Source organism: Lithobates pipiens, unplaced genomic scaffold (assembly GCF_037356315.1).
Source record: "Lithobates pipiens isolate NorthernLeopardFrog02 unplaced genomic scaffold, aLitPip1_a1.2 Scaffold_8, whole genome shotgun sequence".
Lineage (NCBI taxonomy): Eukaryota > Metazoa > Chordata > Amphibia > Anura > Ranidae > Lithobates > Lithobates pipiens.
Window position 1 is genome coordinate 340,578,790 of NW_027507903.1, and position 12,677 is coordinate 340,591,466.

Sequence of the window (12,677 nt, forward strand, 5' to 3'; positions counted from 1 at the left end):
GGAAGTGATGGGAAATCTCCCCAATGGGGCACAGATGGCAAAATAAAAAAAAACTATCTTACTGAATCAAAAAAGGAAAAAAATAATTAAGTTTTTCTTTAAGAAGCACTAAAAGTATTTCATTGCTTGTTGCTGTCTTACAGTTCTGAAAGCCCAGCATTGCTGGAAAAGTACAAAGGATGGCAGAAGGAGATATCACCACTTTCAGCGCTGTGACTGAGAAGTTTAACCTCCCAATAGGAAACTACAAGCAACCAAGGCTTCTATACTGCAGAAATGGAGGATTCTTCTTGCGCTTACTTCCAGATGGAGTGGTCGATGGAACAAGAGACAGAGATGACCTCAACAGTAAGACAACAGGCAAAAGTAGAAAATAAGCTGTTTCTTAAAGTGTAGCTGAAGTCAAAATTATATTTTTCATTTTGGACAGAGTGGGAACCCCTGTTACTTATTACTGTTGTCTGCAACCCCTCTGTTTGTCCTGGTGTCCTGGGACAAGAAGTGTGGGGGGGGGGGGATATCTTGCAATGGAGAAACACTCACTTTGGAATTTCATGGGTTCAAGGAGACAAACTTACAAACAGATAACTAGACAGCTACACAATTTTGAAAGGTAACAATTTAATAATGGTCATCTGTGTGAGTAGTAGATGATGGAAGGATGAAAACATGATAACAAAATCCCACAAGATACAGTATATGTTTACAGTAGCAACGACTGTGGTTCAGAGAAGTATAACCCCATTTATTCTATGGAGACTCTACAAAAAGGGGTTTCACTTAAAAGTTTGACGAAGGGTTTTAAACATTCTAAAATAATTTCACTTTGTTATATAATTTGCAAAAAGCAGCTAGGTTTTTCTTTTCACATTAACCTGAAGGTTGAACCTCACTGCATTATTATTTATTAGCTTAATTTGATGTAATGATTTTTAATTTCCTTTAATGAGATTCTCCAAAGTCATGTTTTCCTAAGTTGTTAACAACTAAGAACCAGACTGACGTGCCCAGGATTCCTACTCTGCTTGTTCTCATATCAGTTCTAGAGAACTGGATTTTTACTAAAGTAGGGAGTAGGCAGCTTAAAGGGGTTGTAAAGGTTCATTTTTTATTTTCTACATAGGTTCCTCTAAGCTAGTGCATTGTTGGTTCATTTACCTTTTCCTTCGATTTCCCTTCTAAATGTTTTTTTTCTTTGTCTGAATATCTCACTTCCTGTTTCTCCTCAGTAAACTTCTCACCATCATCCGAGCTGGTGGTTAGTCAGCCAGAACAGCTTACTGAACAGCTTACTGAGGAGGAACAGGAAGTGAGAAATTCAGACAAAGAAAACAAAGAAAAAAAACATTTATAAGGGAAATCGAAGGAAAAGGTAAGTGAACCAACAATGCACTAGCTTATAGGAACCTATTTAGAAAATAAAAAACAAACCTTTACAACCCCTTTAAGCTTAGAGATCAGCACTTTCTTTTTACTGTTACCCTGTACTGCAATCTGCATCTTCTACAAAGTGTACTGTCATTTATCTATAAGATACCTGCACTTTATGAGCACAAAAAGATGGCCTACATCTATCTGCTGCTGATGCTGTTACTAAATACGCACAGTGCTTTCATAGATTTTGTGTAGTAACATATACATGCCTGCTTCATATCTCTGTTAAATCGACAGCCCAGCAGGTGACTGGTTTCTGCCTGATGTTCTTGACCCTATAGGGCACAGCCATTGTGGCCATCCTCAAATCCCCCTTTTTCGGGTCAGCAGAAGTCTTGGTATTATAGGTTTAAGAGTGAGCTTCCCTAGGGGGTGAGGAGGATAACAACATCAAATATATGATTAAATCTTACCCAAATGCATGACAGTCACTGGAAGCTTTCCTGTTTACCCAGGCAAAACACAATTTCACAAACTAAGCTTTAAAATGGTCAGAAATACACTCATGCAATGATCTTCATGTAGAAAACTATAGGAGTTTAGTACAGACTGTATACTTTATTTTCAAAAGTTTTCTAAACTAGTTTGGAAAACAGTAAAAACTAGAACATGTGAGGTTGCTGCTGACAACACTCTTTATTCCCCTATTTTTTTTACAGAATATTTTATTCATTTACAGAAAAACTAATCACAAATAGGTTTCTCTTCTGTACTATGGTATCATTTGAATAACATTTTCTCTTTTAGTTCAGTTGCAGCTAAGTGCAGAAAGCATTGGTGTGGTTTATATCAAGAATGCCCATACTGAGAATTACTTGGCTATGAACGAAAATGGCCTTTTATATGGATCAGTAAGTATCAATTAACACCCTTTATAAATATATATTGCAATGACCGTTTTATAAACATTTACATACATCTGCTATGGGACCTGGCAGTGGTAGGGAGGCCAGCTGGGAGGCTTTGGGGCAAATTAAACATAAAGAAATGTATGCATCTGAAAATAGCACATATCCAGTACTGTACCATTGGGGAACCCATTTACAGTAAGGATTGTGTTAAAATATATGAATTAAAGCAACATGCTTTTATTCCCTATGGCAACCTGTTCATTTTGAATAGGATGACAATGCACTTTGCATTGCATTTTCCGCAATGCAGCATGCCACAGGTACTTTGAGGTACTTCCTCAATGTAGAATGCCACAGGTACTTTAAGGTACTCTGTACTACAGGTGCAGTGGCACAGCTACTGTGCAATGATCAATTTATTTTACACTAATGTCCATTGCTGTAATGTACATGTTACTGAAACTTGTCAATGTGAATGGACCCATTAAGTTGGAAAGGTGGACACTGACCACCTGTCAAATCTCCAGTCATTTAGAGTAAATTTAAGATGCACAGGAGAAGCCTTCAGGACTGTCATTCACAGTGTTCCCTTGCTTTCTCTGGGCAGCAAAGAGCATCCATTTAGCTACTGAAAAAAACTGCTTGTTGTCTTAGCAGTACAGCCTTGTCTTTATTCTGGTAGTACATTGGAGGTCACATCACCGAAGCAGAGATAAGTACAGCAGAGGTTCGTTTTTGCTTTAACCCAATTGTATGTAATCCTTAAGACAATTACTTTACAATTACCTTAGGTCTGGTTCACTGCAGACTTCTATTAGGTCTTGCTTTTTTGCCACATTTTCTGGAAGCTCATCAAAAGTCCTGCATGCTGCATCTTTGGTGCGCCTTCTGAAAATGTGTCAAAAATGCATGACCTAATAGAAGTCTATAGGACGCAGCTAAAATGTGAGTAAAATGCATGAAAACAACAAATAGATACATCTGCGCTGTGGCCAAACCACAGCACACCAGTGTGAATCTGGCCTTATACAAACCTTTGAACTGTGGCTTACTGTATATTTGCAGAACTACACATTAAGCATTGGGTATACAGAGTTAATTTCAGAGTGCTGTCAAACGTTGTATAAGAAACTTGGAAATTACATGTGGTGGAGGATGTACATTAAAGCAGAACTACACTGCATTGGAGCACCACAAACCAAAAATGCTATTTGATTCATTTTTAACAGTCAAAGCAAACTCACTTATCCATCCATGCCTCCATGCTTTCTTTTGCAGAGAAATCTCTTTGAAAAACACCCCCTAGTATATTTTGGATGAAGGGCAGATGATTATATAGCATTTACAGTACTTCCAGGAATTCATCTATGATATACCTGTATTATTGCTACTACAAGTCTTTTTATTTTATTTATTTATTTTTTTAACCACTTCAGACCCGGAAGATTTTACCCCCTTATTGACCAGAGCATTTTTTGCGATACGGCACTGCGTCGATTTAACTGACAATTGCGTGGTCGTGCATCGTTGTACCCAATCAAAATTGATGTCCTTTGTCCCCACAAATAGAGCTTTTAAACAAAAAAATTTTTGGAAAAAATGCAATATTTTATTACTTTTTGCTATAATAAATATCCCCCAAAAATATATAAATAAACAAATTTCTTCTTCAGTTTAGGCAGATATATGTTCTTCTACATACTTTTGGTTAAAAAAAATCACAATAAGTGTATATTGATCGGTTTGCACAAAAGTTATAGCATCTACAAAATAGGGGATAGATGTATAGCATTGTTATCATTCTTTTTTTTTACCACTAATGGTGATCTGCAATTTTTATCGGGACAGATTGGACACCTTTGACACTATTTTGGGACCATTGACATTTATACAGTGATCAGAGCTAAAAATAACCACTGATTACTGTATAAATGTCACTGGCAGGTAAGGGGTTAACACTAGGGGACGATCAAGGGGTTAACTTTGTGTTCCCTCAGTGTGTTCTAACTGAACTGTGGGGACATGGGCCAGCATTGCCAACCATCAGTATTTTTACTGGCAGCCAGTAAAAAACAGGCAATTTTCTCTTGCCAGTAAACAGGAAAAGGCTCAGTAAAAAAATATGGCTGTGACACTTGGTTCGGAACTGCGTATGTGCAGTTCCAGTTCCAGAGTTGGCCAAGACCATCCGAGTGCCTGCTACAGTGTGTTCAGTTGGTGCTGTCAGGGGGTGGGTCTGTTGGAGGTGATGCCTGAGCATGTTGTGAAATGTCATGGTGCAAAGGAGTGGAGTGGAGCTGCTAAAACCTTGTGTCTACGGGACTGGCGCAAGGCAAACCAGGAGCGGGACTGTAAGTGTTTTTGGGCTAGAGTTGACTGAAGGGACCACCTAGCATGGAGTGAGACAATGTCACTGTGACTCTGGAGGGAACGTGTCAGGGATCTGTGCTGCTGCAAACTGCTGTCAGTGTCACTGTGAGAGTCAGTTTCATGAGTAATGTGCGGCCCACTCTGATATCTTGAGCTTCGACTCGAACATTGCCTGTTTGCCTGTTTGGCGAACAGTGAACAATTTGGGGTGTTCGCGGCAAATTCGAAAAGCTGCGGAACACCCTGTACAAGTCTATGGGAGAAATGTAAAGTGCTAATTTTAAAGGCTAATATGCAAGTTATTGTCCTAAAAAGTGTTTGGGGACCTGGGTCCTGCCCCAGGGGACATGTATCAGTGCAAAAAAAAGTTTTAAAAACTGTGTTTTTTTCGGGAGCAGTGATTTTAATAATGCTTAAAGTGAAACAATAAAAGTGTAATATTCCTTTAAATTTCATACCTGGGGGGTGTCTATAGTATGCCTGTAAAGGGGTGCATGTTTCCTGTGCTTAGAACTGCCTCTGCAGGAAAAAAAGTCATTTAAAATCACTCGCAGCTATAATGACGCAGGTTTTCCTTACATCAGAGGGGGGCAGGGTCACCCACATGTCACTGGGGAAGCCAGGCTTCCCCACTTGTGTCAGAGGTGGGCGGGGTCAGGTGACGGGGGGCCTCCTCATATAAGAAATGTCAGGCTGCCAGGATCCCCGCAGTGTCTCCGCCAGTGTAGACAGAGGATGGATGAGCTGCGCTGGATGGATCACCCATCGCTGGATCAGATCAGCCATCGCTGGACCCCGGAGAGATGATCATCCGTCGCTGGATAGCAAGAGTGGATTACCACCGCTGGAACCTTTTTTTAATCTTTTTTATCTTTAACCACTTAAGCCCCAGACCAATTGTCAGCCTAAGGACCAGAGGTCTTTTTACAATTTCGCCCTGAGCTGCTTTAACTGGTAATTGCGCGGTCATGCAATGTTGTACCCAAACTAAATTTGCGTCCTTTTCTTCCCACAAATAGAGCTTTCTTTTGATGGTATTTGATTGCCTCTGCGATTTTTATTTTTTACGATATAAAAGGAAAAAGACTGAAAATTTTGAAAAAAAAAAGATATTTTCTACTTTTTGTTATAAGAAAAATCAAATAAACTAAATTTTAGTCATACATTTAGGCCAAAATGTATTCAGCCACATGTCTTTAGTAAAAAAAATGTCAATAAGCATATATTTATTGGTTTGCGCAAAAGTTATAGCGTCTACAAACTAGAGTACATTTTCTGGAATTTACACAGCTTTTAATTTATGACTGCCTATCTAATTTCTTGAGGTGCTAAAATGGCAGGGCAGTACAAACCCCCCCCCCCCCAAATAACCCCATTTTGGAAAGTTGACACCCCAAGAAAATTGCTGAGTGGCATGTTGAGCCCATTGAATTTTTTTTTTGTCCCAAGTGATTGAATAATGACACAAAAAAAAAGTTTACAAAAAGTTGTCACTTAATGATATATTGCGCACACATGCCATAGTTATATATGGAATTGCACCCCAAAATATATTCTGCTGCTTCTCCTGAGTACGGGGATACCACATATGTGGGACTTTTTGGGAGCCTAGCCGCGTACGGGACCCCGAAAACCAATCACTGCCTTCAGAATTTCTAAGGGTGCAAATTTTTGATTTCACTCCTCACTACCTATCACAGTTTTGAAGGCCATAAAATTCCAAAATGGCACAAAACCCCCCAAATGACCCCATTTTGGAAAGTAGACACCCCAAGCTATTTACTGAGAGGCATGTTGAGTCTATGAAATATTTTATATTTTGCCACAAGTTGCGAGAATATTACAAACTCTTTTTTTTTTTGCACAAAGTTGTCACTAAAAGATATATTGCTCACACATGCTATGGGTATAAGTGAAATTACACCCCAAAATAAATTCTGCTGCTTCTCCTGAGTACGGGGATACCACATGTGGGGGACTTTTTGGGAGCCCAGCCGCGTACGGGACCCCGAAAACCAAGCACCGCCTTCAGGATTTAAATATAAAACGCTACCAAAAACACTTATACGGTGATCACTGGTGAAAGGGTTAACTAGGGGCAATCGGGGGGTTAAAATCTTTATTAGGTAGTATATGGGGGTTCCTGACGCTATATAAAAACCTGACAGGGAACCTAAATAACTAATTGGCTAACCAGCGTCACCAGTGACACTTATACGGTGATCGCTGGTGAAAGGGTTAACTCTAGGGGCAATCAGGGGGTTCAATATTTTTATTAAGTAGTATATGGGGGTACCTAACGCTATAAAAACCTGGCGGTGAACATAAAAAATAACTAGCTACCTAGTGGCACCAGTGACACTAATGCAGCGATCAGAAAAACGATCGCTTAGTGACACTGGCAAAAGGGGGTGAAAGGGTTACCTGGGGGCAGTCAGGGGGTTAAAACCTTTATTAGGTAGTATATGGGGGTCACGGACGCTATATAAAAACCTGACGGGGAACCTAAAGGACTAAATAACTAACTGGCTATAAAGCATCACCAGTGACACTTATACGGTGATCGCTGGTGAAAGGGTTAACTCTAGGGGCAATCAGGGGGTTAAAACCTTTATTGGGTAGTATATGGGGGTCACGGGCGCTATATAAAAACCTGATGGGGAACCTAAATAACTAAATAACTAACTGGCTATACAGCATCACCAATGACACTTATACAGTGATCGCTGGTGAAAGGGTTAACTCTAGGGGCAACCAGGGGGTTAAAACCTTTATTGGGTAGTATATGGGGGTACCTAACGCTATAAAAAAACTAGCTACCTAGTGGCACCAGTGACACTAAAGCAGCGGTCAGAAAAACGATTGCTTAGTGACACTGGCAAAATGGGGTGAAAGGGTTAAGTCTAGGGGCAATCAGGGGGTTAAACCTTTATAAGGGGGGCTACCCTGGACCTAACACTAACTGCCCTGACACTTTTTACTGTCACAACTGACACTAAATGCAGTGATCAGTAAATAAATGATCACTGCAATCAGTGACACTGTGACTGGGAGGGGGGGGGGCTGGGGGGGATCGCGGGGCAATCAGGGGGGGATCAGGGGGTGATTTGTGTGCCTATGTGTACCTACATGTCAGTGTAGTGTTGGTGCACTTACTATCTCTGCTTTCCTCGCAGTCCGGTCAAAAAGACCGCCCGAGGAGAGTGACATCACTTCCTCCCTGCCTGTGTTTACACTACACAGGCGGGGGAAGCTTCTCATTCGCCAGGAGCGATCGAGAGGGGATGGCCAGAAACCAACGGCTATCCCCTCATCCCGGATCACCCCTGAAGCTAAACGGACCGCCGCAGCCAGCGGGAGGGGGTCCGATCGGACCCCCCACCCGCTGGAAGGCAAGCATGTACATGTATGTGCTTGTGCCTGTCGGTGCCATTGTGCCGATGTACATTTACATGCGGCGGTCCTTAAGTGGTTAATAAAGGACTTTTGCAATGGTGTGTGTGTCTTTTTTAACATTCTTTTACACTTTCTTTGTGAAATGGTAGGGGTAATTTTGTACCCTCTTACCATTTCAAACGGGGGGGTCCCCTTGTTAAAGGGGGCTTCCAGATTCTGATAAGCCCCCCGCCCGCAGATCCCCACAACAACCGGCCAGGGTTGTGGGGATGAGGCCCTTGTCCTCATCAACATGGGGTCAAGGTGCTTTGAGGAGTCACAGACCCCCAAAGCATCCTCCCAATGTTGAGGGCATGTGGCCTGGTATGGTTCAGGAGGGGGGGGGCGCTCTCTCGTCCCCCCTCTTTTCCTGCGGCCTGCCAGGTTGCGTGCTCGGATAAAGGGTCTGGTATGGATTTTTAGGGGGAACTCCACGCCATTTTTTTTTTATTTGTCGTGGAGTTCCCCTTAAAATCCATACCAGACCTGAAGGGCCTGGTAATTGAATTTGGGGGAACCCCGTGCTTTTTTTTATTTTTATCGATGACTTTCAATGACTGTTCTCTGTATTACGGGGAGCCGACAATTCATTATAGCCACGAGTGATTTTAAATGACTTTTTTCCTGCAGAAATGACACTTTGTGCAGGGACAGTTCTAAGCACGGGAAACATGCCCCTTTACAGGCATACTATACACACCCCCCGATACGAAATTTAAAGGAATATTACACTTTTATTGTTTCACTTTAAGCATTATTAAAATTACTGCTCCCGAAAAAACTTCAGTTTTTAAAACTTTTTTTTGCATTGATACACATCCCCTGGGGCAGGACCCAGGCCCCCAAACACTTTTTAGGACAATAACTTGCATATTAGCCTTTAAAATTAGCACTTTAGATTTTGAACGTTCGAGCCCCATAGACTTTAACCTCCCTGGCAGTGATCCCGAGTCTGGCTTGGGCTGGGATTTCAGTACCATAAGCGGTAACCCCGAGCCAGACTCGGGATCGCATCACTGGATACAGGGAGACTTACTTACCTTGTTCCCTGGATCCAGCGATGTCCTCCGTGCTGCGTGAGCGAGCTGTCCTCTGCTTGATTCACACAGTGCCTGAGTGCCGCCGAGCCCCGTTCCCTGCGACGTTACGACGCACGGGAGCTGAGATCGGCGCCAAATTCAAAAAAGTAAAAACACACAAAACACACACAGTACTGTAATCTTACAGATTACAGTACTGTATAAAAAAAAAATTACACACTCCCTTTGTCCCTAGTGGTCTGTCCAGTGCCCTGCATGCACTTTTATATTATAAATACTGTTTTTTCTGCCTGGAATTTGGAGATTGGCCATAGCAACCAAAAACTGTCCCTTTATGTCAAAAGTGATTTTAGACCAACTAGAAAACAGCGATAATAAATTATAATCACTTGCAGAATTGAGCGATAGCGATTTGTGGGGAAATTCATCATCAAACACTAAATCTAATGACAGCGACAATTCTGCAAATGAGCAAATTTCAGTGTTTTTGGATTTGATTACATTATTGAATAATTTTTATTATTATTTATTATCATTATTTATTATATTATAAACGTTATCATACCCGGGATGTCTGCTAGACTCTGGTTTGAACAGATTTAAGAGAGTTATTCCTAAGAATTGCAGGCCTACAATATAAAACACAAAATTTCCATGCAAAATAATTGTACCACTTTCAGCACCTAAAATCAGAACTAATCATACCGCCAGGGAGGTTAATAGGGTTCTAAAGTTCACACAAAGTTTAGGTCTGTTCGCAGGTTCTGATGCCAACCGAACCCGGGGTGTTCGGCTCATCCTTACTCCTGAGTCCTGCCCCTGAGCTACTTACATACTATATTGTAAATAAAATAGGAATATGTTTTTTGCCCTAATGTATACCCTAAATCACATTGCTAATTGCATAGTGCATTTGTTTGCAGCCCAAATATTGAGATTTGCACTAAAAACTGTAATTTTGTAACTTTTGGAAATGGCAGGAAAAACTTGGCTCTGCCAGTAAATTTTGGGTGTCAAGTACATTTCAATCTGGTAGGTTGGCAACACTGGGATGGGCTAGAACAGGGGTTTCCAAACTGTGGCCCTTTGCTAGCCTTTATCCGGCCCTTGGAGCACCATTTCTCACAATGATATGAGGAACTGTTCCTCCCACTGACACCACTAATGGGGCACCATTTCTTTCACTGATACCAGTGATGGAATACTAATACTCCTACTAATACCAATAAAGGGGCACTACTCCTAATACAAATAATGTTGCACTACTACTCCTAAAACCAATAATGGAGCACTACTCCTACTAGAACAAATAATGGGGCACTACCCCTCCTGCTCACCACCAACCCTGAGGCGGCCATATTTATTCTCACTGATGCTGGGCCCAGGACATTTTCTACCCCCACTGGCCACAATCTGGCCCTCCTAAAGTCTGAAGGACAGTAGACTGGCCCATTTTTTAAAAGTTTGGAGACCCCTGGGCTAGAACATGACAGAGATCACTGCTCCCAATGACAGGAACCAGAAGATCTGTCATGTCACTAGGCAGAACAGGGAAGTACCTTGTTTACCTAGGCATGTCCCTGTTCTGCCTCTTCTCGCCGCAACTGTGGGCCACCGGCAGACATTGAGTCCAGCCGTGCTATTGTGCCAACGTACAGTAACAGTCAAATGTTCACTAGCTATCAAGCTACTTCATCCAGGACATGCCTGCTGTGGAGGTGAAAGGGGCAAAGTCTTTAGAATTTTTGCCAAGGCCTCTAAATGTTGATGCCCATGACATCTAGTGAATTACTGGGGAAACTGAAGGTTAAAAGTTAACCTATTAGGGTTGCTAATACTGATAGCTCTTATCTGCTATCTGTCCTTATTGTACAGTTGGCATACTTTAGTTTAAGATCAAGGCCACATATTGTGGCAGGTATTACAGAGAGCAAAATCTAAATTTTGCTGCAGGACCAAATAATGTATTTGTGATTGTGACTGGTGGACGAATGGACCATCCTCTCAAATGCTATTTGTCTTTACTAGAAGTAATCCTAACTGCAGACAAAAAAATTTAATAAAAATAACCCTATACCAAACGTAATCATTCTACTCCACATGCATTATGTGTATCAGTTGTGAGAAGAACATTACAATGATCAAAAGTGGTTTCATTAATTGCAAAGCACCTCCTATGGTGACAGAAATCTGCAGCCGAAGCATATTTTAAAGACATTCCAGACAGAGCCACAGTAGTGAGGCCAGGGAAGCATCGGTTTCAAGTGCAGACCAAAAGCATCATTTGCTTAGCCAGAATCTTTCCTTCAGAATTGCCATCCAGCTCCTCTATATATAACATTAAAGTTTAGTTTCCCACAAGCAATAAACTCAGTTTTTTGTTCTCTGTCTTTTCCAAGATGACAATGAATGAAGAATGCCTGTTTTTGGAGACTATAGAGGAGAATAACTACAATACATACAAGTCAAAAAAATACTCTGATTCCAACTGGTTTGTTGGCATTAAGAAGAATGGGACATGCAAACGTGGTTCACGGACTCACTACGGCCAAAACGCCATCCTGTTCCTTCCATTATCAGTGTCAAGTGACTAGAGATTTTCAGCCAGCACCGACGACTGATCTGCTTTCAAATTCATACTGTTACATGTTATTTGTGGTATTGCTGTAAACTATTATATTGTACTTAAGGCCAAATCAGTGTATTAACAGGAAGCGCTTACAAAACCCCAATCTTACAGTGTGGCATTTTCATCCCAACTGGAGTATTTATGGCCATGCTGACTATAGTCTGGGGAAAATCACTTTATAAATTCATTAAAAGCATTGGGCACAGGATGCTAAACATTAAAAAACAAACCTTTGCTATTGTGTTATTGATGGTGAAATAGCTGTGTAAAATAACAAATGGTTAGGCTATTCAAATGTTTAATGAGCCAGTGGCCTTAATTCATCAGGCTGCAATCTCACTTAAGATGTGCTAAAAAGTGCTAAGCCCAACTGAACGTTCAGCTTAACGGCAAAAGTTCACCTTTACCAAAAACTGCAGATAAAGGACGTCTGTATATAAAAACAAGCCTCACAGCTTTGACCAAAATTTAATACACCAGTCATTTGTTGGCTTGGCAGTTTGGAAAAGAGCATAGGCCAATGGGGCAGTTACCATTTACCGCGTACACACAACTGGACTTTCCGTCAGAATAAACTCTGACGGTCTTTCAAACCGAGTTCCGATGGAGTTACTACTGAACAGACTTGCCTACACATGATCACACCAAAGTCCATTTGTTTCGAACACAATGACGTAGGCACGGGACTAGAAAAGGAAGTTTTACCGATAGGAATTGATTCCGTCGTAAAGATTTAAAGCATGTTCTATTTCTAGGTCCATCAGATAAAAAAATCAGATGAAGAAAAAAGTCAGATGAAGCCCACACAGGATCGGAATATCTGATGAAATGATTCCGTCAGACCTTTTCTGACAGAAAGTACAGTCGTGTGTTTTGGAAAACCAATACATTTATGGGTTTAGTTCTGCTTTAACAACT

At 41.2% G+C, this 12,677-nt stretch overlaps 1 protein-coding gene across 3 annotated transcripts in view; it reads left to right on the top strand.

Annotated features, from left to right (window-relative positions):
- FGF1 (fibroblast growth factor 1) overlaps window positions 1-11,988 on the top strand; it is a 224,014-nt gene extending 212,026 nt beyond the window's left edge. For all 3 annotated transcript variants that reach the window (XM_077473117.1, XM_077473116.1, XM_077473115.1), the window contains exons 3-5: window positions 144-348; window positions 2,182-2,285; window positions 11,530-11,988. In XM_077473117.1, coding sequence (XP_077329243.1) covers window positions 180-348; window positions 2,182-2,285; window positions 11,530-11,724 — 468 coding nt within the window. In that variant the 5' untranslated portion in view covers window positions 144-179 and the 3' untranslated portion in view covers window positions 11,725-11,988. The remainder of the gene's footprint in view (window positions 1-143; window positions 349-2,181; window positions 2,286-11,529) is intronic.
- Window positions 11,989-12,677: the final 689 nt, after the last annotated feature.